Source organism: Ursus americanus, chromosome 7, assembly GCF_024610735.1.
Source record: "Ursus americanus isolate L20-20 chromosome 7, mUrsAme1.1.p, whole genome shotgun sequence".
In the NCBI taxonomy this organism is placed as follows: domain Eukaryota; kingdom Metazoa; phylum Chordata; class Mammalia; order Carnivora; family Ursidae; genus Ursus; species Ursus americanus.
This window is the reverse complement of record NC_142133.1, coordinates 66,641,965-66,668,631: the sequence shown is the minus strand read 5'-3', so window position 1 is coordinate 66,668,631 and position 26,667 is coordinate 66,641,965. Positions and strand designations below refer to the sequence as shown.

General features: G+C 38.9%; 1 protein-coding gene across 21 annotated transcripts in view; it reads right to left on the bottom strand.

Moving 5' to 3' along the window:
- Positions 1 to 26,667, bottom strand: part of DTNB (dystrobrevin beta) — a 248,467-nt gene that overhangs the window by 98,759 nt on the left and 123,041 nt on the right. For all 21 annotated transcript variants that reach the window (XR_015725320.1, XR_015725318.1, XR_015725317.1 and 18 more), the window contains one exon: positions 24,338 to 24,462. Coding sequence is in view for 13 of the 21 variants with exons in the window: in XM_087863800.1 (XP_087719926.1) it covers positions 24,338 to 24,462 (125 nt within the window). In the remaining 8 variants the exon portion in view is untranslated. The remainder of the gene's footprint in view (positions 1 to 24,337; positions 24,463 to 26,667) is intronic.

Below are 26,667 nucleotides of genomic sequence, written 5' to 3'. Positions count from 1 at the left end.
TCGTAGACTTGGCAAGGTTACATTCTTTCTCACTTCTCTTATCAGAGAAATGGCTCCTGAAATTCCAGTATCTCCACCAAGCCCTTCTGATTACTACCAACTCCATTTAAAGAAACAAGGACCTTATCAGTATACAAAGGAAGTAAAATCCATGCCATATTCATCCCTAGCACTATTCAGGGCTTTGAGAAAAAGCAAAAAACAAAACAAAGTGGAAGGCTGTCTCTGCCAAAAAGAAGTTTATAAACCAATCAGTCCTCATAATCATCAGTCATCACAACAACAGGCACTTAAGCTTCAGCTTAACATATGATAATTCTTAGGTCAAATGTAACCTGACAATTATTTATACCAAAAATGTGTAAAATCATTTATAACAAAGAAAGATGACAACTCAATTATTTCCAACAATTAACTAAAGATCAGTACAACAAAAGAGCTAGAAAAGTCCTACGGAAGTTAGAAGATTTGCTGTATATTCTACATTTATTTCTTGACTTTCAGAACACTGGAGAGGGTTGGGGAGAGAAGGGGCAGTGCACCAACATTTGTGGAGTATGAGCACTGCATTAGCATTGAGCTAGGTCCTCAGACAGATTATCTGAATTCTTTTTTTTTTTTTTTAAGATTTTATTTATTTATTTGACAGAGAGACAGCCAGCGAGAGAGGGAACACAGCAGGGGAGAGGGAGAGGAAGAAGCAGGCTCCCAGCGGAGGAGCCCGATGTGGGACTCGATCCCGCAACGCCGGGATCACACCCTGAGCCGAGGGCAGACGCCTAACGACTGCGCTACCCAGGCGCCCCAGATTATCTGAATTCTTGTTACTACTCATCATGGTATTTCTATTTCACTAATAAGGAAAGAAAGGTCAAGAAGAGAATTAAAGTGCTCCAAGGCACAAATTAGTAAGTAGCAGAACCAGTGTCAGAACTCACTTTTTTCTGGTTCTAAAACCACTGAATAATTCAAATTCATGGCTCGCCATCCTACACCAGGCATCCCTGTATTATCCAAGTGATAATTTCAGATTAGAGCTCTCAGGGAAGAATAGGACCACTGGCTTCAAATCTAACTTGAAGTAGCTTAGGGAAAAAAAGAGGAATTTACTGAGTGTCATCACTAAATGATCACTAACTTCATAAATGAACTTCATGAAGGGCTGGGGTACAGCTGGCTTCCGGGACACTGGAATGTCATTGGGACATTGACTCTTATCCTTGCTGAAATCTCATTTTGGGTCTGAGTCTATACAGATCTCACGGCTCTTTACTCTTAACAAGAAATAGTTTCTGCCTAATACTGTAGCCTCATCACTGGAGAACAAAAACCTCTTCCCTCATTCCAATTGGAAATTCCCAGAAAACCCCCTCTGGTATATGAGCACCCAATACTTTGGTAGTACTCTCAGAATAGCACACACAGGGCTGAGAGACGACCAATTCTCTAAAGAGGTTATTGTTCCTAGAAAAAAAGGCTGCAAAGCAAATGAATGAAAAATATTCGCTTACTTAAAGATTAACTTTCTTCAAAAGTAGAGTGTTGCTGGGGTGACCAGCCTAGATGAGCACTGCCATAGGATGAAGGCAGGATGTGTTTCTCTCTTCTTTGTCACTACTCTCCTAAATGTAGTAGTCTATAAAGCAAGTCACGGACCCCCACATTAAAACAACATATGATCTAAGAAGAAAGACAGTTTATCTAATTGTTTTCCATTATGCTGAAGAGAATCCGTGGGAGTGACAACGAACTATGACACTGGCACACTAACTACAGCTCTGGTGAATAGTGAAGGAGGGCAGATTCTAAGATCCCCTTTATCTCTACGATTCTATTACTCTCTCAAAAAGTACCCTGCCTCTTGACAACAGTTATGACAAGTGCAGATCACTTTTATGCTCCTTGAGGAGTGTGGTGTTTTGCTCTTTATTTCTATATAGCAGACCAACCATCCCGTTACTCCATTATGTTCTGTGGTTATTTGCCAAAACAAAGAAGTGAAACAAACAAACAAAACTGCCTTTTGGAAAACCACAGGGTCAGAAAAAAAAAATATGGTACGGCAAATGTAGTGTAAATATAATGTTACACGTTTACAATGACCATTCTCTGCCTTGTAGCGTAGTACGTTTATGATATTGGTCATTTACTATTATTCAACCAACAGAGAGATTAAAATTTCCAAACCAACTACCCTAACACACTGCAACGAATTCATCAATGTAAAAAAGACCTACCGATAGACACACGTGCTTCAATTTCGATTTCTAGCAGTTCATCATAGCCATTTGTGGTATCATACTTATAATGAACTATTTCTCAGGAAGGAAAGGTTTACCACAAACACATTCTTATACAGAACTTTCACCACCAGACAACAGCTAGAGACACCCTGAGGAACCCAGATATCTTGCTCTAACTCTGGAAAAGGGCAGAAGTGCAAAATGAATGACTGAATTAGCAAATTATTTAGTACTATTGCTCAGTTTAACATTATTCTATTGAAAAAGCAGGGAAAGGGTCTACAAGACAGATAACTAAATCAACAGAAATGTACTATTTTATCTTAAAAACCTTTCCATGCCTAATCCCTCCTTCTTCGCTCTTTTTATTCATTAAACTTAGAGAGGAACTTGTCAATACTTTATGTAGGTATCAACTCCCATATTTCTAGAAAGATGAGAAAAGATAGCAACTTAAATACTTCAACAAGTTTCTGTTCACAGAGAGGTCAATGCATGATGCAACAATGTCATTTCCTGACTTGCTCGTAAGGTCATTATGAAATCTGTGTTCAAAAATGGAAACAGATACATTCTTAGAGAAGACAGCTGATTCTCAGGTATTTTTACCACGAACCAGACAGGACAAGATACAGTGGGCTTCCCCTTTTTATAATGAATGCCTGGGAAGTTCCAGAGGCTCTCGCACCCTGCCAAAAATAAACAAGATCATCATCAGCCCAGCAGCTCAAGCAGCAAAAACATAAAGGCAAGGAAAAGCTACCAAACCTTTACATTCTGTGGCAAATGCCTCTTCTTCCTTCTCTATGGACTTGGCATCTAGTGCGTTACGCTGCTGTTGTCTCTAAGGAAACAGAACAATCACATGGCGAAGAGTCTTCTGCACAAGGTAGTCTATCCCACGGAGCATTTTGGGGAGCGCAGGTACAAGAGAGCAATTCATCAGGAGGCGAACGCACGCCCGCACTCCGTCAGCAAGCCCGTCAGGCAGTCAAGTGCAGCCAATGACAGAGAGGCAGGTGCAGCACACAGAGGAGGCACCACTCCTTGGACGCATGAACATGAAACACACGTCTTGCAAGGGAATCCAAGTTCTGCTGCAAAGTACTGACCCAATTTCTGCAGTCCGCAATCCCACTGTGATGGGGGCGTGACGGACCCTCCCCTACCACCTCTCTGAATTGCCTCCCGCTGGAGAGGAAAGCAGCCTGCCTGCCTGCGCCTGCCGAGCAGTCCAGGTAGGTAGGATTGGGAGGAAGCGAGAACTAGTAAGGCTTGGTTTTTGTTCAGTTGAAGGAGTGAATGGAAACACAGAGTGAAAAAAATAGACAATGGCCTCTACCTCCCCCTCCGATGTCAAGAGCTCCCTGCTTCCTGAGGGTAGCTTGTCAGAGGGCAGCCGAGACAGGAGGGGTGCAGCGCAAGCTGCCAAACGCGCTCTCGGCGGGCCATCCACAGGGATGAGAACGTCCGGGACGCTCCGAGTCATCCTGTGCCCTCTTAACTCTTCCACAGCCCTTCAATCTATCTGCGTCTGGCCTGCATCTCTGCCGGCATCACCGCATGGCGGCCCACGGCTGGTGGGACGGAAATAACATCCTAACGGCTGTTAGCCCGTGGGGGTCCAGACAACTTTGGATGGTTACTCATCTAAAATTACTTTTCTAAGCACAGCTCTCACGTGCCATTCTGCTCCAAGTCACCGATTCCCTACCGGTCTCCCAAATCAGGACAAACACCTTCCTTTCTGCACTCACTGCCCAGACACTAAGCCTCAGGTCCCAGGCCGTCTTAATTTTCACCACTTCCTTACGCTTCCTAAGTGTCCAGGCAAAAATGCTACCCAGGCCCTGAACTTTTTTGCCACAGTAAAGCAACAACAAAACAAAATGGTACAAGACACACAAGTAGTACACTAAAAACAGGAGGAAGTCAAAATGAAACCCAGACTAACAACCCAAGTGCCTGGCAGAGAATTCTATCGTTTGCCGAGATAAATGAAGAGGCAAGAAAAAACAACCCAACAAATCAGACTGCTAACGGGTTAATATAAACACTTTGATATCAATTTTAAAAGCCTAAAGAATAAAACGGATGTGTGTGTTTGAGTTCTCGGCAGAAAATGGAAAGAGTTGATTTCTATGACATATCAGAAATAAAATAAAAACAACATAGCAGTGGGATAGCTTCCAAGGCTACCAACTCCGAGGATACACAAAGGGGATCAGAGCACAGGACGTGAAATGCAACGTGAACAACACAGGTTAAATTAATTTAAGGGTGAAAGAACGACAGCATAGCAGAGACTGAAATACCCTAACTTTATAATAAAACACATCAGAGGGGAACCAGAACAGTGGGGAGTGCAATGAACATGCGTTTGGGAGAGGTGGGTTCTTGTTCCGATTCTGGTACTGAGCACACTGAGTGATCTACACGATGCTGGACAACGAAGCCCTCTGTGCCTCAGCTAACCAGTCTCTGACATGAAGGGGGCTGGTTCCAGAACAGTGGCTTCCACATGTGCTCCCTGAGCATCAAAGGATTCCACGAGGTGCCTCAGTAACCACGGAGGAGAGCAGGAGGAGGATTAGACTTCAGCCTCATCCCAGTAAAAGCAGCTCCACACAAAATGTCATAAACAAAATATGCCACTGCTGCTTTTCAAAAAGTTTGAAAATCCCTTTCCTTATTAAAAAATTTAAATTAGAAGTCCCTGCTACACTCATGCGCGGTATCCCATTCTTTTCCTTTATAGGACTTACCAGTTTGCAGTTACATGTAATTAGCATTGATCGGTCTCACTTAAGAGGTTGTCAACTTCCTGAGAGCAGGGCCCCCGGAGTCTGTTGCACCCCTGAGTTCGCACTGCATACCTAACAATCTCACACCATGACTGGCATATAGTGGGTGTTCAACAAATACCGGCTCAAGAATGAAATTTTATGATTCTACTTACAGTTCTAATCTATTTGAAACAATGTGTTAGCTAAACCCAAAAGTGCAAATTGATGAAGGGCTCATGTGAATTTTAAATTGAGAAATATGTCCAGACAAGGAATTCAAAGGATGGCTAACAGGCCATTTGGGATGCTCGGGCAGCAGGTGTAATGATGATCAAACAGTGGGCTCAGGAGCACACTCGAGCACGTGAAAACAGCAGCACTTCGCAGACGGACGAAACGACTAAACGCATCAGGCCAGCGATGCCTGCTAATGCAGTTTTGGTATTTAATTTCTAGGCCAAAAGAATCTAAAAGTAATTTGAAATGTCCTAATACATTAGGGAGTTTGCAAGGGGAATAAAGAACCACACACCATTCATTAAATGTGTATCAAAGTCTCTGCTGGAAAGGCCACACCGAGACCTTTGAAGACGGTGCTACGACAGTGAATTATAAATCAGCTGGAGAAGAAGTGGAGAGACCTCTGGTTCAAGGTGGCAGATCGAGCACATGCTGAGAGCTTACCCTCCTGCACCAAAGAAAAACGATTTAAAGATATAAAAATAAATTGATGCATGTATGTATAGCTAGAAACAAAATGAAAAAAGAAAACTCTCTTTAAACCTAAAAAAAGAAAAATGAAGAATCCCCCAGGAAGAAAATAAACAAGGTGGCATTGTGGTGAATAGGGGCTGGGCTGAGCTGCCATGACCCCCACACAAGGACGGCTGGCCACCTCTGAGGAAGCTAGAAGAACTTAACCAACACCACCTTCCCCCGTCCCCTGCAAAATCAGAGAAAACAGAGCATCTATAAAAGTCTTTAGAATTAGTATATCTAATATCCTCAGTGATCTAAGGAACAGAATAGCATCCATAGTAGCCTGAAAAATAAGAAATGTGAGATTTTAAAAATGAAAATCATAATTATTGAGGTTAAGAAAAAATAACAACTCCAAAGACGGGCTGAATGAATACAAGACTGAATCCAGCAAAAGACTGACAGTACTTTTTTTTTTCTTAAGTTAACAAGCGTGAGAGCTAATTCCATTTTTAAAGTCTGTATCTCAGAGTTCCAGAGAGACCAAAGAGAATGAAGGATTTTTTAGAACTGATGAAAGATATGAGTCTTTAGAGAATAAGAATCCTCTGAGTATTAAAACAAATTAAATAGAAATAAACTTAAAAAAAAAAAGAGCTCATAGCCAGATAGATTATAGTAAAACTTCGTATTACCAATGTTACAAAGAAAACCCAAATTTTACTAGTAAAACATGAGAGAGTCAACAGAACGGAAGGAGAATCAGATTGTTATTAGATTACAAGATAATAGAGGTTACAAAATAATAGAGGAATGATATCTTCAAAGAATGAAGGGAAAACATCTTTTGGCTAGATTCTAAATCCAGCCAAATTATCATTCCATAGTGAAGGTATACCACAACAATTAGGCAACAAAAAAGAAAATACATCCGAACTGTAAAGGAAGAAGTAAAATTACCTCCATTTGTAGATGACATGATCTCATATACAGAAAACCCTAAAGAATCCACCAAAAAACAGGGGCCAGCCTTAAAAAAAAAAATCCACTAACAAACAAGCAAATCCCTCCCAAAACTGTTAGAGCTAATAAGTTCAATAAAGTCACATGGCAAAAGGCCAATACGAAAAATCCCTTGCATTTCTATCTACTAGCAGTGGATAATCTAAAAATGAAATTAAGAAAACAATTACATTTACAACAGCATCAAAAAGAATAAAATACTCAGGAATAAATTTAATCAAAGAAATGGAACACTTATACACTGAAAACTATAAAATATCATTGAAGGAAATTAAAGAAGATCTAAAAAAAATGGGAAAACATTTCATGTTTATGGACTGGAAGACATAATAGTGTGAATAGTCCCCAAATGGATCTACAAATTCATTTCAATCCCTATCAAAATCATAACTGCCTTTTTTATAAAGTAAAACACGTTAATCCTAAATTCATATGGAAATACGAGAAAAATAAAATAGCCAAAACACTCTTCCAAAAGAACAAAGTTGCAGGATACATATTTCCCAATTTCAACCTCTATGAGTTACGTTCAAAGGTTCACAGATGTTCATCAATTATCCACTATTCTCTCTAGCTACACAGAAATCCCTAATTTATATACAAAATTATTTGGCTTTGAGAAAGTTTTTTTTTAAGCCTAACCACTGAGGACTGAGCAACAAATCATGAAGGCTTTTGAATTACTGTCTACCTGATTGATATCTCTGATTGCTAAGAGCGCCAGACCTGGTGCCCCTGTTTTGTCTGTCGAGATGCCTGGACAAGTACAGCTGACAACCATACTCTTAACAGGTTCTTCTCTCAAGGTCTTCACTGTCCCGATTTCTCCTCTGCCCCCATAACAAAGGTTGGGGAAAATGACAAATGGTTGCAATCACAAGAAGGTGAAGAATGCTCCCGTAGGCAGGAGTGTGTGTTAGAAGGAGTCTAGGGCATTTTTCATTTTAAAGATGTTAAATTTTCAGATTCACCAGTATTCTTTCATTTGTAACTTACTCCACTGTATCCACACCAACAAGACATTTGACTTGACTCATTTAAAGGTTTACATGTTCAAATTAGTTTTTGGAGATCCTTTCTTAGGAAAGATCACTTATATTTGGGGCCACGTCCCCTATTTTAAGATTTTATTTATTTGACAGAGGGAGGAAGAGAGAGAAAGAGAGATAGCAGTAGCAAGAGCAGAGGGAGACAGAAAAGCAGGCTAAGCAGGGAGCCCAATGCGGGACCAAATCCCAGGACTGGGATTTTGACCTGAGCCAAAGGCAGATGCTTAACTGACTGAGCCACCCAGGAGCCCCATTTCCCCTATTTTTTTAAAAAGAAAAAATACATCAGAAGTTTGTTGCTACTTGTACTCTACCTAATCCTATTTCTCTCCTTTCTTCCATTGCTACTTAACATTTAAGATCACAATAATTTAGAAATATAACTTTATTTCACCTTCATGAATCAATTTCATTCAAACTCTTTGGGGTTTTTTTTGTTTGTTTGGTTTTTTGTTGATTTCTGTTTTTAAATAGGCTCCATGTCCAGCATGGAGCCCAACATGGGGCCCAAACTCAAGACCTGAGCTGAGATCAAGAGTTGGATGCCTAACCGACTGAGCCACCCAGGTGCCCCCACCCAAACTCTTTGCGTCTTTGACATCAGTGTCTTCATCATCACTAAAGGTTCTCTGAGTCATCACACAGTTCTCCAGAGTACATCATGGTCATTTCTGTCCAAATCGCTAAGAAACAATTCCTCTGTACCTAATGCTCATAATGGAAAATTTACCACAAGCTTCTCCCATAACATTCAGCCAGCTGGCATTTCCACCTATGGTCACTTAACGCATTTTTATTTTTAAAATTAAATTTAATCTTCTTTACGCACATAATTAACAAACTTGATCTAGTGGGAATACTGGGAACACTATACCCAATAATCTGAGAATCTTTTAAAGCAAACACAGGATGTTTAGAAAAATTGTTCAGACACTTAACCCTAAAAGAAATCTCAACTCTACCGAAGAATCAATATCATACAGAGTGCCACCTCTGACCGAAATTCAATAGTATCAGAAAGCATCAAGGAGGGGCTCCTGGGTGGTGCAGTCGTTAAGCGTCTGACTTCGGCTCAGGGCGTGATCCCGGCGTTCTGGGATCGAGTCCTACATCAGGCTCCTCTGCTATAAGCCTGCTTCTTCCTCTCCTACTCCCCCTGCTTGTGTTCCCTCTCTCGCTGGCTGTCTCTATCTCTGTCAAATAAATAAATAAAATCTTTAAAAAAAAAAAAAAAGCATCAAGGAATACTCCCCAAAAGTCTCATGTGTTTGGAAATTTTAAAAATTGCCTTAGGGGCGCCTGGCTGGCTCAGTCAGAAGAGCATACAACTCTTGATATCAGGGGTGGTGAGTTTGAGCCCCACACTGGATGTAGATATTATAAATAAATAAACTTAAAAAAAATAATCGCCTTAACTCAGCATATTAGAAAAAAAGAATTTTTAATAATTGGCTAGCTGGGGGTGCTGGGTGGCTCAGTCACTTAAGCATCAGATTCTTGATCTCGGCTCAGGTCTTGTCTCAGGGTTGTGAGTTCGAGCCCCACGCTGGGCTCCACACTGGATGTGGATCCTACTTAAAAAAAAAAAATCAACTAACTGAATAATTATCTAATGAAGAAACTACTAACAGGATTTGATTCTTATATGTTTTTTTCTATCTAAACATTACCTCTAAGTTGTCAATTCCCAAATTTATATTTCTAAACTACACATATCCCATGAACATCCTCCAGATGTATATAAACTGCCTATCTGACATCCCTATTTGGCTGTCAAAATAAATTGAACATGTCCAAAGTGGAGGTCTAATTCTACCCAAATGTGTTTCACCTGTGGGTATCTCCATCTCTATTTTTCCAGTTATTTAGGCCAAATTGACTCCTCTCTTTCTCTCATTCTCCACGTCCCAATCTGTCAGCAAGATTTTAATTCCACTATATATACCACTTCTACACTTTTAAGCTCTCAAAAGGTCTAAGTTCACACAGATGATATGGATGGCAGTTTAAACAATTCCTTGAAATGAAGATGTTAAATATTCATCTCAAGAAACTCTATAGAGAAGCTCTTAACAAGAAGGTTTTTCTTGTGATAAACTGGACACAGGAAGCGAGTAAAAAATAACAGCTGGACTTACACAGAATTAAACATGAGGTGGTGGCAGCTGGAAAGAAATGACTAAAGAGAAAAAAGAAGTCACTTAAGTTCCAAAAAGAATTCCATTTAAAAAGTGAAAAACCAAGGAGGAAAATCATTCAGTACAATTTAACAGAATATTTCCTTAAATTCACGCTCGGAGGCAAGGTATCAGTTTCACCCTCAAGATGACCCATTAACATTATCCAAAAGGGAAAAAGTAAGTAAGACAAAAGAGAAAGGTTACTTTACCAAAGGAGAAGATGCCTTATTTTGTCCTTATCTTGACCTCTAGGATTATTCTGAATAGTAAATATAATAAGACCTTTCGAAAGCTCATAAAAAATACAGATTTTTACAATCTGAGTAGCCTTTCCTTAATTGCCTTTCAAAGCTTCAGTAAGATCAGCAAAGTTGTATCCAATCAATAAGCAAGGTCCCAGAATGTGACCCTGAAGAGAGGGACTACAAGTAACTTGCCAAATTTAACCTAATTCATTGAGAATTTACAACTGTGCTCCATACTCTAGAAGCAATAACAAGTCAGTGACGTTTAGTCCCCCAAACACCTGGAAAAGTACCAGGCACAAACGACATACACAAAGGACATCCCTTAAGAAGTTGAAGGTGCAAAGGAGGTGCTTACAATCTTCAAGAAATCCAGGTCTAATACAGACTCAAAGAATCCTTCAAGAAGAAAACAGCACTTTGGGTGTCCAGGTGACTGATAAACCAGTAAGAGCTGAAGGAATTTAGGGAAGGAAAGAAGAGATCCATATGAGTTAGCTGCTTCAGGGTTCAAAGGTTTTGTGGATACAATAGAATTAAGCTTGGCTCATGGATATACAAAAGAGGAAAAGTCTGAAAGACGCAAAAAAGGGCATTCAGGAAAGGGAGTAGTTGGCCTGGGAAATTCATGAGTCAGTTCAGAGGGGCAGGAAGAGTTACAAAGTTTTAAAGGGTAGGAAGGAGGTAGGTTTGGCTGAAGCACAGGCTTCATACTACATAAATTTAGCAGAAGAAGATAAGATTCAAAGACTGGGGTGGGTCCTAATTACACAGGGTCTTGAATTCCAACATGAGGAGTGCCTCCTGAATTCTACAGGCAATGGAGTTTTACAGACTTTTAAACAGGGAAGTAATACGATAAAGGCAGTGATTCAAGAAGATTAATTTGTTAGAAATATGTAGACAGATTTGAGGTTTAAGAAAAATGAAAAGGGCTAATTTAGTAGGTGCTAAATTCAGGTACTAATAAAAAATGGGCAATATAAAGACCTATAAAGGTGGCAAGAAATATTCAGATTATTCTAAATTGCAACCAGATCACAGTACACACATTCTATTAAGCAATTCCACTCAGGGGGCGTCTGGGTGGCTCAGGTCATGATCCCAGGGTCCTGGGATCAAGCCCAGCATGGAGCCCCACATGGAGCCCTTGCATCAGGTTCCCTGCTCAGCAAGAAGCCTCCTTCTCCTTCTCCCGCTCCCCCTGCTTGTGTTCCCTCTCTCGCTGTCTCTCTCCCTGTCAAATACATAAATAAAATTCTGAAAGAAAGAAAGAAAGAAAGAAAGAAACAAAGAAAGAAAGAAAGAAAGAAAGAAAGAAAGAAAGAAAGAAAGACCACTCAAGGAGACCCTGGCTGGCTCAGTCAGAAGAGCATGTGACTCTTGACCTCGGGGTCGTGATTTCCAGCCCCACACTGGGTATAGAGATTACTTAAAAAAATCAAATAAACTTTAAAAAAAAGAAATTCCACTTGATGAAATATAATTCTGAAGCTCAGTGTCTGAATAAAATTCCATTATAGGTATACCCTAGGTTTGGCTTGGGAAGAAATGAAGGTCAAAGAAAAGCAGATTTCTCCAATATTAATAAGAATGATTACTTTTCAAGGATTTTTTTTTAGCTACCATAATTAGTTCAAAAGTAACACAAAAATGGATTAGAGATTAAAATGTAAGGGTTAAAACTATAAAATTTCAGATGAATACATAGGAGAAAATTTTTGTGACCTTAGGTCAGGCAAAGATTTTTTTTTAAAGATTTTATTTATTTATTTGACAGAGAGAAAAAGAGAGAGCACGAGCAGGGGTAGAGGTAGAGGGAGAGGAGCCAGATATGGGGCTCGATCCCAGGACCCTGAGATCATGACCTGAGCGGAAGGCAGACACTTAACCGACTGAGCCACCCAGGTGTCCCATAAATAAAATCTTTAAAACAACAACAAACCTGTTTAAAAAAAAAAATGTCCGCACAAAGACACAAATGTTCATAGAAGCCTTATTCATAATAGGCAAAAACTGGAAATGAAAAAAATGTCCATCAACTGCTGAGGGATAAATAAAATATGGTATATTCATATAATGCGATATTTTCCACATTTAAAAGGAATGAACTATTGATACTTGATACAATATGGATAAATCTTAAAACTATTATGCCAAACGAAAGAGCCAGAAACAAAAGACCACATGTTATATTTTTCTATTTATATGAAATTGCTAGAAAAGACAAAGTCATAGAAATAGGAAGTATATCAGTGGTTGCCTTGGGGCTACCAGTAGGAGCTGGAATTGACCAAAAATAGTTAGCAGGAAACTTTTTTGGAAGGTACAAATGTTCTAAAACTGGATGATGGTGATGGTTGCAAAATTATATAAATTTACTAAGAGTTATTTAACTGTCACAGTGGGTGAATTTTATGGTATGTAAATTGTATCCCAAAAAAATTATTAAAAAAAGAAAAGACAAAGCAAAACCACAATGAGATATTACCTTATGCCCATTAGGGTGACTACTTTAAATGAAACAACAATAAGAAAAAAGAGAAAATACCAAATATTGGTGGGGATGTAGAGAAATTGGAGCCCTTGCGCATTGTTGGTAGGAATGTAAAATGGTACCGCTGCGACGGAAAACACTATGGAGGTTCCTCAAACACTAAAAGTGGAACTATCATTAACATCCACAATCCCATCTCTGGGCATATAGCTCAATGAATTGAAAGCGGGGTCTCAAAGAGTTTTCCGTATACCCATCTTCACGGCAGCATTATTCCGATCAGCCCCAAAGGTGAACGCAACCCCAAACAGCCACTGAGGAAGGAATGAACAAACGAAATGTGGCATACACATACAACAAAATAAGGCCTGAAATGGGCTGCAACATGGATGAACCTTGAGGACATTATGCTACATGAAATAAGACAGTCACAAAAAGAAAAAAAAATACATGATTCCACTTAGATGAGATATCTAAAGTACTCAAATTCATAGAAAATGAAAGTAGAATGGTGGTTAGCACGGGCTTGTCGTAAAAGGAAAGTTGATGTTTAAAGAGGCTGTCTCAGATTTGCAAGCTGAAAGGCTCTGGAGATCTGTTTCACAACAATATAAATACACTTAATGCTACTGAACTGTACCCTTGAAAAATGGTTAAGATGGTAAATTCTATGTTACGTGCATTTACCACAATGAAAAGAAAAGGGGAAAAAAACCAAGGGATGGTGTTTAGACCATGTTGAATTTAGAGTTTAGAAGCACAGTGCTTTACGACAGTGGTAAACAGAGTGAGAAAAATCTCAAGGGGGGAGGTGAAACTCAGCAGACCAAAGTCACAGCCACTTGTAAATAATTACCCTCCTAGGATTAAACCCTGAGTTTTATTGTATTAAATAATACTGTTTCTCCTTACTGCATCATGCTGTTCACCTGACCATCACTCTCTCACACACACATATCACACATACATATATACTCACATGTGCGGTTCATGAATGCGTGTCCCCCACCCCCCCACACACACACTGTAGTTCGGGCAAAAACCTTATCCTATTTCTAGGACTCCCTTACATGACACATGACCCTTAGTATCAGTGCTCTCTGTGCTCCATCTTTCTTTTTTGGAGAGAGCTACTTCCAGGGCTAGCAAGTACCCTAACCCTGGAAGAGAATAATCATCTGGGACCTTGAGGCTGAAATGGAGCCAAAGAGACAACACCCAAACCAGCATGAAGAGAAGCTCAAAGCTCTAAGAGAATCTCTTGTATTCCTCAGGTGCTAGGTTTTCAAAATCATCCCAGCAAAACGTTAAGACAGAATTAGTATCAGATGAGTCGTGACCCTTCAGAGCCAGAAGAACCTCACATTCCAGGCTATATGAATAGGAGAGTAAAAAGCAGCTTTTCTTTTCTCCAAAGATTAAATTAGATAGACCTGAAATAAAAGGTGTCCACTGGCCCACTGGTGAGCAGATGATGTCACCATTGCCTAGGTTTTTCAAAATCACTACAGCAAAGTGCAAGACAGAATTAGTATCAGATGAGCTGTGATCTAAGCGTCAAAGTATAATACTTACCCGTCGGAAATAGCTCAAAACTGTAACCTTCCAAAATGAATCTGATCCTCCTTTCAAGTGACTAGAACATCAGATTCATCCACGAGAAAGGTATCATCTTGTCAGTCTTCTCAAATAAGACTCTATCCTCAGCACCAAGCACAGAGCCCCAGTCACAATACAGAGTCAGTAAATAGGTGTGAAAGACAGTGATTTTAATCCAGACCAACACACCAATATTATAAGTTCTCTAACGCCGCACAATTTGTTCGAGAATACAGTTAAAGCCAGTTAATAACTCTCTTTGAAAACACTCAAATTTGGCTTATAAGAACAGTTGCTGGGGCGCCTGGGTGGCTCAGTCATTAAGCATCTGCCTCGGCTCAGGGTGTGATCCTGGCGTTCTGGGATCGAGCCCCACATCAGGCTCCTCCGCTGGGAGCCTGCTTCTTCCTCTCCCACGCCCCCTGCCTGTGTTCCCTCTCTCGCTGGCTGTCTCTCTCTCTGTCAAATAAATAAATAAAATCTTAAAAAAAAAAAAAAAAAGAACAGTTGCTAACAATGAGGCATCCAATTTGGCACAGGGCAATTAGCCAGAAGCATCCCTGTCACAAAAGCCATCCCCAAATCCAGATTCATCCATCATTTTAAAATAAGCATCACAAAAATGTGCTTTAATGTCTAAACATAAACAAGTAGTTATTTTTTCATAGAGTAGTTGTTCAACAAGTAGTTGTTTTTTCATAGAGTCTTACAAATTTCATAGGGCTTCTACAAATGTTCTTATGTTATTCCTGGTCTCACAAATTTACTGATTTACTCTCACTGATTTACTTAAAGTCATTATGAATAAGAATAAAACAAGCAGAATTTTCATATTTTACCAAAAGGTTCACAAATACTGCAAGCACGAGATGTTTCAAGCATAGTCTTCTAAAGCTAAAAAAAAAAATCTATTAAGTTTAAATTTATAAAGGACAGTTTTGTTTTGATCAAATCAAAATAATGCATAGACAGTCTAAGCATTAAATAGAAGACCAGTTAAAATAGAATAAGAGCCATATTAAAGTATTTAATTAGAACTATAATCTAAAAATTTTTTATTATCTAGGTTAATTCTGTTTTGACACAAAGTGTGGAAAAAACTGGTTGGCTCAGCTGTTCAAACAGGCTACATATTTATATATGCATAAGCAGCAAGAAACAATAAGGCAGTCTGGTTTCTAGGTAACAAACTTTATCCAAGTGCTTCAACAGAAGAAGTTACCAATTAACCTTCACCCTTAGGTTGAAGAAACAACCTGAACCATCAAAGATGGTGATGAGCATTCAGAAAAACAAAATGTCAAGAAGCACAAAGTTCCCTAAATTTGTAATTTTTATCAACCCTTCCTTAAGAGTCGGGGTCAGCAAAACTTTTTCTCTAAAGAGCCAGATAGTAAATATTCTAGGTTTGTTTTTTTTAAATTGAAGTATAGTTGATACACAACGTTAATTAGCTTCAGGTGTACAACATAATGATTCGACAAGTGTATACATTATGCTGTGCTCACCACAAGAGCAGCTCCCATCTGTCACCAGACATCGCTATTACAATACCACTGACTAGATTTCCTACGCTGTACAACATTTTAGGTTTTGAGGGTCATTCAACCTTAGTTACAAAGATTCGACTTTACCACTGTAGCCCAAAAGTAAAGAGTGGCTTGTCCAAACAAAGCTTTATTTATGGGGGGGGGGGGGCGCCTGAGTGGCTCAGCCATTAAATGTCTGCCTTCTGCTCAGGTCATGATCCCAAGGTCTTGGGATCGAGCCCCGCATCGGGCTCCCTGCTTGGCGGGAAGCCTGCTTCTCCCTCTCCCACTCCCCCTGCTTGTGTTCCCTCTCTTGCTGTCTCTCTCTGTCAAATAAATAAAATCTTTAAAAAAAAACAACCTTTATTTATGGACACTGAAATTTGATTTTCATATAATTTTCGCAAAATATTTCTATTCTTTCTATTTCATGAAATATTTTTTCTTCTCTTCAACCATTTAAAAATGTAAAAATCATCATTAGCTCATGGGCCACAAAAGACAGGCAACAGGCGAGACTTCACCTGCGGGCTGTAGTTTGCCAACCCGTTTAGGAGACCACATCAATCACAGGTGTGTCCAATGGGACACTGGTCATTCTCTCCCCTGACGAAATTCGGAGGAATGAATACACTAAGCCAACACCAGGAAGTTTTGCCTTCTCTCAGAAATAAATAACCATAAACTGAAATGCAATGGTGATTAGCCACTAATTAAAAAAATTAGGTATAAGGACTGTGTGGTTAGATAATTAGATCTTAAGTAACAGCAAATTGCTTGAATTAGACTAGCAGAAAGTCTATCAAGTCATCAAGAGCCAAAAAGTTTTATAAAGATGTTTTGACAGAAAGAAACAACTAATTTCTCTCAGAGACCTACAAGTAAGAAAAGTTGCTAGTGTTGATAATAAGTGAATTGGTTTTGTTTGAGGTTTATTTGAAAAACCTTGTTTACTTAATAGTCTCAACTCACCGGGAAAGAAACACACACACACACACACACACACACACACACTGAACCAATCAAGGAAATATGCCTGACATCTAGTGGAGACTTACTGTAGGTACGTGACCTGTTCTGTTACCTGAAGGAACAAACATAAAAAGGCGGAGAAGGGGACGTGGTAGATGTCTGTTTGTATAAATCATGTTAGTGTCATTCACCAGGACTATTCTGGGCACTGGGAACTCGGTGAAGAATAAAACAGAGTCCCAGCCTTTGTGGAGGTTACATTTTTGTGATATGATTTACTTAATTCTGAGGAAAAGACTTTAAAAGTTTAGAATACAGTATGATAGCATCCTAACATCTTAGAAGTACTTTCAGGGGTGCCTGGGGGGCTCAGTCTGGTTAAGCATCTGACTCTTGGTTTCAGCTCAGGTCATGACCTCGGGGTCGTGAGATTGAGCTCCGTGTTGGGCTCCCCACTCAGCGTGGAGTCTGGTTGAGATTCTCTCCCTCGCTGGTTGCCTCTGCCACTCCCTACGCGCACGCTCTCTTTCTCTCAAATAGATAAAATCTTTTTTTAAAAAAGTACTTTCAAGTACATTTACCTTAAACAATATCCTGAGATAATTTTTATTATCACAACTTTACAGTAAAGCAAACAGATGTCTCTATTTTTAATCTAATTTCTCTTCTATCATACCACACTGCCTCCCTTCTATTTCTCAATCAACCAACATACAGCTATTCAATGTCCTCTCTTGATTCTAAAACAAACCACAGGGCTCAAACAATGGTTCAGTCACTGTGGTTTCCATGGCAACAACTTCTTACTGGGTCTGCCTGTTAGGAAAGTGAGGTGCAATGGAAAGAGGCTAGGAGTGGAGTCCAGTACCAGCTCCATCATTTTGAGCTGTGTGATCCTGGGCAGGTCACTGAAACTCACCAACGCCATTTCCTGACCCATTATAGGTGAATGATATTTATACTGCAAAGGTTGCCCTAAGAGCTAAATGAAATGATGTATACAGAAGAGGTGAGCAAAGGGCTTGGAACACGGTGGGGGCTCAGTAAATACCAACACTTGAACCCTGAATTTATGAGGATCTGGAAAAATCTCTAAGTCAACATGAAATTTAAGCAATTAACATTAAAATATACTCTATCTCATATTTGATTTCAATTCCTGTCCCACATCTCCATTGGGGTTTTATTTCCAGGAGTGCAATAATGGTAAAACCTGAAATTCCTTACGTGTTCACAAACTTTTCTCATTACCACCATGAGAGCCCAAACTACTATCATCTCTCACTTGGCTTCTGAAAAAAAAAAAAAGTTTCTAGCAGGCCTCTTCTTTTTCACCCTGGTCCCCACTCCCTATTTCTACACAGCAGGCAGTGACTTGTTAAAATGCAAAATTCACCATCTCTCTCTCCCATCTAAAACCCTTCAGTTCAGTATCATGTCCAAGATCTCAGGTGGCCTCTGCCCACCTCTGCAGCCTTCCCTTTGCTCTCTGTCCTACTGCTCTCCCTCTGCTGGGAATGTTCCTCCACTGACCTCCAACATGGCTAAAATCTATGCATCTTTTAGGCTTTACTATAAATGTTACTCTTCACAAAAGCCTTTCTTACCCTGCCTATAAGGACAAACCATAAGGTAAAGACATCTTGTAAGGAATTATTTTACAGATATAGACACATATGTGATTTATATTATTTCTCAGAGTGTCAAGGTGAGTATCAATTGCTAAAAGGAAAGCAAAATTAAAACTGCAACAAATCAGCAGGAAAATAATGGAGTTGGGACAAATGGCTATCCATTTAGGGAAAGAAAAACCCTGAAATACCTATCTCATATCTGACAACAACAAAAAAAAAAAAAAAAAGGAAAAAAAATCCAGAAATAAGAAATTTTTCATAGACAAACATATTCTTAGTGAGATGAAAACATTAATGTTAAACATGAAATGGAGGCCTGAAAAAAAAATTAACAAATTTGATCTTTAGCTAAAAACTTTAATAAGAAACCTTATTCCCTACTCTGAGAAAGATCCAGCTTGGAAAGGTCAGACTTTCTAGCATGTGCCATCTTTTAAAAGTCATGAGCAAATAAGCATGCAACAACTATAAAGGGTGAGTTTACTTGAAAAATTAATTAGCAGCCCAGGGGAAGGTTCAACTGTGTTGGTCATCCAGTCTCTCGGATTTTACCCCCAATCCTAACCCCCTCAGTAGATGGAGTTCATCTGAACCAGGATTACTGATGTTTTGTAAAACAAATATAAACAACTTAGATGTTTTAAAGTAATACCTACAATGTGTAAAGACTCACAAAGTGTAAGACGACTGTCTATTCTTTGTTTAAAAAAGGACCCTTTTAAATAAGTATAATTAATATTAATATAACAATGATTAAAATAATCATGATCCTATTCAAATGAAATATTTTGCTGACTTTAAGCATTCAAATGTAGGACCCACCTTCATCTCTTAAGTACAAAACAGAGACCTTCTTTTCCTGATCATGATTAGAAATACACAGCAGCCCACTCCTCACAAATTTCTCATCTTTAGAGCTCCACCTACAACTCTTTCCTACAGAAGCCAGCAGATGCTGCCCTTTATAAAACTGGCTACCTCACGGACTCAAGCCTATTTGCACAGAAGCAAAGTACTGTGTGAATACCATTTGCACCTTGCATAGTACCTGGAAGGTGCTCAATAAATATTTGCTGAATGAATGGATAATTAAGATTCTCAGGGGTGCGTGGGTGGCTCAGTCGGTTAAGTGGCTGCCTCACAGTCAAAGACGCCTGTTTCCTGGACCTGGTGAAATACGAGAGGTTACTCGCTAGAGAAACTGACCAGAAAGTCTCTGAATTCAGGAACAGCAGGTAGAGGCAGCCGAACAGGGCCTGAATTCAGACGGAAGAGATTAACTGCAAGTCTACACTAAAGCCCCAGATTCCCCGACACACTGCCTCTGGTCAGGATACGTAACTTTTGACCAACAACTGTGCCCTGGGTTTAAAGAAACTCTTACCCAGTCCATCTGAGATGTTTATTGCAGGATTTTATGTGGAGGCAGAGATCTGAAGGCAGCCAGGTAGAGTGAACGCATAGATAAAATCTGCATAGTGCCACTCGACATAAATTTTTTAAAAGAATGTATAAAACGCTACCTAGTTTTCAAGAATATGTACTGGTGAAAAGACATACAATGAGCATATTAGAATGATTACCCCCGAGGAAAGGGTGACCAGAGTGGGGCATGCAAATAAAGGGGAATTTTTTAAATATTATAAATAGCACAAAATAAGATAGTAGAAAAAAGTCCAATTATTACAGTAGTAATACTTTTATAACTGTAATAATGAAAGCCAATTTTACTTATAATGACTAATTATAAACAACATTATAATAATACGTTTAAATGGACCAAACTCTCCAGTTAAGACAGATTGTCAAACTGGATTTTTAAAATCCAGCTAACAATTTACAAGAAGCATACTGAACACTAAAGGACACAGAAAAGTTAAAAGTTCAAGGATGGGGAAAGTTACACTAGGCACATACAAGCAAAAGACATTAAAAGATGTTTAGCAAATAAAACAGACTTGAGAACAAACAGAATTACTAAGAATAAAGAGAGTCACTAGATAAGAACAAATTTTCAATTTCCTAGTGAAATACGTACAGTTTTGAAGATATGAGCAACAGGATTAACAAACTTGACCTAACTGACTTACATTCATTCACTATGAACTCTAAACCAAACAAGCACAGAATAAACATTATTTTCATGCTTACTAGGAACATAATAAAAACTGGATTATACACTCCATATAATAAGCATGTCAAAACAAATTTGAAAGAATTGAATAGTACAGACCACTTATTAGACCAAAATGAAATTAAAGTAAAAATTAATAACAAAAAAAGCAACTAAACGATCTTCACATGTTTGGAAATCAAGAAAGAATGCTGCTTGGGTGCCTGGCTGGCTTAGCTGATAGAGTGTGCAACTCTTGATCTTAGCTTTAGGGTTGTGAGTTCGAGCTCCATGCTGGGTGTAGAGATTGCTTAAAAATAATAAAAGAAAATTAAAAAAATAAAAGAAAAAATAAAGTATAGTATTCTTAAAGAAGAATTCATATCACAACTTTGAAAATATTTAGAACAATAAAAAATTACATAAGAAAATCTGGACACTACTCAGAGAGAACTTAGAGTAATTCATAGCCTTATGTGCTTATATTAGGGGGAAAAACCTGAAATGAGTAAGCTAATCATATCTTTAAAGAAGTTAGAAAGAGAGTAGCAAGATAAACCCAAAGAAACTGTAACAAAAGAAATGATAACGATAAAGTTGGAAACAAATAATATTCAAAAATACAATGCATACTCTAAGAGAATCATCAAAACCAAAAGTTGGTCCTCTAGGGGCGCCTGGGTGGCTCAGCCGTTAAGCATCTGCCTTCAGCTCAGGTCATGATCTCAGGGTCCTGGGATCGAGCCCCACATCGGGGCTCCCTGCTCAGCAGGAAGCCTGCTTCTCCCTCTCCCACTCCCCCTGCTGGTGTTCCCTCTCTCGCTGTGTCTCTCTCTGTCCAATAAATAAATAAAATCTTTAAAGAAAAAAAAAAGTTGGTCCTCTAAAAGTCCAATAGACTGGACAAACCTATGGCAAGATGTGTTCAAGGAAAAACCAAAGAGAGAGAAAAACCACAAATACACGAGAGTGGGAATTTAAAAGGGACATTAGCACCATATAGACAAATGTTAAAAACTTTGTGCCAATAATTTTGAAAATTCAAATGAAATTAACAAATTCCTACAAATATAAAATGTTCTAAAGTGACTCAAAAAGAAAAATGAGGTCTTATAATTGTTTTTAAAAATGGAATTCACAGTTCAGAATTTTCCCACAAAGAAGGCTTTTGGCAGAGATAACATCATTGGTGAATTTCACCAAAACCTGAAGTAGCAAATAATTCCAATTTTAAATAAGCTCTTTCAAAAAACAGAAAAAGAAAGAATGCTCCTCAACTTTTTGAAGATAGCAAACTGGGCAAACTTTGTCTTAAAAACAAAACAAAACAAAAACCAAGGGAAATTACAGGACAACTTAACTTTTAAACATAGGCAAAATCTAGGCAAAACATTAGCAAATGTAATCTAGCAGTGTATTAAAAGGAGAATATGTTTATTCTAGGAATGTATGGCTGTTTTAAAAAAATTCATATCATTCGCTACATTAATAGAATAAAGAAACTCCCATGATCATGTCAAGGCAGAAAACTCTTTGATAAAATTCCACATCCATTCATGACCCAAAAAGAGCACTCTTAGCAAACGGAGGCATACAAGGGAAGCTCTTTCACCTAGTAAACTCTTTCTACAAAACCTACATCACATAGCACCCTTAATGAACGCTGAGAGCTGTCTCTCTGGGATGGGCAATAACAGAAGAATGCCCACCAAACTACTCCTATTCAATATTGCACTGGCGGTTCAGCCAGCGTGAGAAGACCAAAAGAAAAAAAAAAGTATGATTAATATTTAAAAGTACAAGGAGTGGGAGGGTAAAAACAAAACTATCATTATTTGCAGGTAATATAATTATTTACAGGAAATCCAAAAAAATCTGAGCACAAACTACTAGAACTAATGAGCACATCAGGCAAGATGAGTAGACAGTGGATGAAAATACAGACACAATTTACATTTCCACATACCAGCAATACACTGTTGAGAAACACAATTCAATGAAAATACCATTTGCATACTGTATACATTTGCCAAAACTCACTGAATGGTACACTTGAAGTGGGTGCATTTGATCGCATGTAAATTATGTCTCAAAAATACTGTAGGGGAAAAGAGGCACCATTTGCAACAGCAACAACAAATGTACAGAAGAATCTTGAAAAGTACAGAAGAATTAATCTAACATATAGAACCTTTCTGGGGAAAATTATAAAGCTTTACTGAAAGGCACAAAATGATATTTAAATATATGGAAAGACATAACACATTCATGACATGAAAGACTTAATACTGTAAAGATGTCAATTCTCCCCAATCTGATCTTTAGATCCAATGAATCTCTGATCAAAATCCAAACAAAATTTTATAAGGGACACAATAAGCTGATTCCAAAATTTATATGAAAGAGCAAAGGGCAAAGAATAGACAAGATACTCCTAAAAACATTACTTAATCCCTTACAGGAATTAAGATCATAAGATGTTGGCATAAGGACAGACCATTTGACCACAGGAACAGGAGAGCCCAGAACCAGACCATGTCCATCTGGACGCTTCACTTATGACAAGCGTGGCACTGTAGGTCAGTGGGGGAATGAAGGACAGTCCAATAAATTGCTCTGAAACGAGTTACTGTTCAAATGCAAAAAGATCTCACAGATCAAAAACCTAGACAAAGCACAAGAAGCGTGGAAGGATGTGCTGCATTTTATTATATGTTCTTTCTAATTTACATGTATGCATTATTTTAATAAAAGTTTTTCAAATTATTGAATGAGAAAGAAAAGATCTAGAACCCTAAGAGTTTTATAAGGAGGTAAAAGAAAACAGATGTCTACTCTCACAGAAAAACTTGTCAATACCGATAAAGACTAATGATCAAAAACCTACTAACTTTGGGGCCCCTGGGTGGCTCAGCTGGTTAAGCGTCTGACTCTTGATTTCAGCTCAGGTCATGATCTCAGGGTTGTGAGATTGAGCCCTGTGTCAGGCTCCTTGCTGGGCGCGGAGCCCACTTAAGATTCTCTTTCTCTCCTCCTCTGCCCCTGCCCCCCTCAAAACAAAACAAAACAAAACAAAACAAAACAAAACAAAACAAAACACCCTACTGACTTTATCCAGGAGGACACGTAACATCACCATTTAATTCAAAGTGAAGAATTCAGTTTAGAGGCTGAATCTTAACGCTTCATTGTTTCTTCTCCTCCTTACTCTTCCTCTTTCTCTACTTCTCTTTTTTGTTCCTGTCCGGCTTTCTTTCATTTAGCATGAATATTCAAAGAAAGCAAAAATAAAACACTAGTTTTATTTATAGGACACAATCTTATGTTTCCTAATTTTCTCTCAATACAAAGAAGCAAATGAAGTTGATTTTCATTTCCATGTTGCCTGAACTAATTTTAAAAAATAACAATGGGCATTATTGCTGCAGAAAAGAAATGATCTCTACCGCTGATTTACGGAAGAACACACAGACCAAAAAAGGCAACCTTGCTAAAACTAGTTCAATAATTACTCTTCAATATATGAATTAATGTTTCTGTTTGAGATCATTACATTACTTAGGCTTCTGGGCTCAGGAGCTAGGCTTCCACGTAAAGATTTATGGTGACTTAAAGAAATGAAATCTTGAAGTCCTTAAGTTCCCCCAAAGTAAAGTAAAAACCAGAAGGTTAAATGTTCATGTTAGGTGAAGCTGGTTTTGATCCAAAAGAATTCAGCAAGGTCTCCATTTCAGTATAGTCCACATCCAGGTCCAGGTATATACTTACACTATATTTGCAAGGTCAAGTGGTTTCTCTGGTTGCTCAGGAAAAACAGGATGCGGGGGTTCTCTGGTGGGTACACACCCCAAAGATTTACTAATTGCATGGCTCAGCTTCTTTGCAGGGGATTTCTGTGTCAAAGTAGAAAATAAGGAAATAAGAAATTAAATCTTCAAAAGAATGAAAAAGAATTTCAAAAGAACTTGGTGACAAGAACTGCAGAAAATATCTTTTGAAATAAAAGCCAAGATGCATTATAATCAACATTATTTGCCCTAATAGAAAGGAACCTCCAGCTGTTCCAAGGTCACTTGTGGTCCTTCATTTCTACGCTCACTCCCTCATTTCTACTATGCACTCTTAAGTTAACGTTAACTTTCCCTTTGAACATCTCTCTGTGCCCTTTGCATGAACTCTCTCTTTTGATGCTTCTGGATCATTTTTGGTAAGATGTTATAGTTAATTTCCCAATCAGCGTCAGAAATTTTTGCTGGACTAAAATACTAAAAGGCTAAGATAATGCTGAGAGCTCATGGCTTTTGAATGTCAGCAAATTAGCTGACTAAGTCACATCCCAAAACGTGCCTATTAAGAGAATATTCCCAAAATAAACGTGAGGCAGAACATCTAGTGCTAAGGGTCTGGCTATGTATACAGACACAGATGAGTGCCCTCACATTCACAGGCAGTCAGCATCAGACCCGTGGCTAGACACTCAGATATGCTGAAGGTACGAGAATAAGTTGGCATACTAATAGATTTCTCTGTACGGTAGAACAAAATACACCAAATCCAAAGACCAGTGAGTCTAACATTTACCAGTAAATATGCACAAAAGTAAACAACATGCCACAATTAAGTTATTCAGAACATTCACATCGGAAACCCATATATAAAGGAGGCTCTTCATGTACTGGTTATTACCCACCCAATTCCCTTTAAACAACACAGTTGTTGAGATTTCCTTGGAAGGACATTAACTGCAAAAGGTGTAAATATTTCATTCTACTCCCTCTGCAGTGTATTACCTACGTACCACTCTAACTGGAAAACAGAACTTGTTCGCAGCTGTGCAACTTATCAATACCACATCTCCACTGAATGTTCATATGCTGCTTGCGTGTATTTAACACAAAATAAGCAAAACTCTCTTTGCCTTTAAGACTATGTAGTGAAAGATAGGGTGCCTGGGTGGCTCAGTCAGTTAAGCATCTGACTCTTGATTTCGGCTCCAGTCAGGATCTCACGGTCATGGGATCAATGACCCACAGAGCTCAGCACGGAGTCTGCTTAAGACACTCTCCTTCTCCCTCTCCTCCCGCCCCTCATCCCTGCTCTCTCTGGCATGCTCTCCCTAAAATAAATCTTAAAAAAAAGGGGGGGGGCATCTGGGTGGCTCAGTCGTTAAGCGTCTGCCTTTGGCTCAGGGCGTGATCTCAGAGTCCTGGGATCAAGCCTCACATCGGGCTTTCCCGCTGGGAGCCTGCTTCTTCCTCTCCCTCTCCCCCTGCCTGTGTTCCCTCTCTCGCTGGCTGTCTCTCTCTCTGTCAAATAAATAAATAAAATCTTAAAAAAAAAAAGATTATGTAGGGAAAGTTAATACCTTATTTATAATACAGACTGAATAGTATCAATTTCTCCAGAAACGTCATATATTGGCTCCGAATCACCTACCACTAACCCTTTCAACACATCAAATTCTAGACAAAATCTTTTATTTTTTTAAGATTTTATTTCTTTATTTGGCAGAGAGGGAGTCAATGAGAGAGGGAACACAGAATTTGGGGTGCCTGGGTGGCTTAGTCGTTGAGTGTCTGCCTTTGGCTCAGGTTATGATCCCAGGGTCCTGGGATTGAGCCCTGGGTCGGGCTCTCTGTTCCCTGGGGAGCCTGCTTCTCCCTCTCCCACTCCCCCTGCTTGTGTTCCCTCTCCCAGCTACCCATTTACCGTGGACATGTTTCCACTGTTGCGCTTCCAACGCTATGGTGCACTTTTTAATTTATGTGCCTATCTCTGTGAAACTGGTGTTCCTAAAAGGTAGGATCTACGTCTTAATCGTCTTTATAGTTCCAGAATCTGTCCTATAATAGTACGTTATTTGAACAATTTGCCTAGATGAATTTTCTAGATTGCTTTTTCCTGACCAAACCACATAAGCTTATTTTTTGAGTTATAACACAAACAGGAGACAGAGGACATCAGAGCATACCTCGATTCACCTTTACAGCTAAATGCTACAACCGTAATCCATGTATTAATTTCACGATATTCTGCTGTGTCTGAGAAGCAGCCGCACTGTTAATTCATGCAGTCTGTGTGAGACAGATGATCAGAGA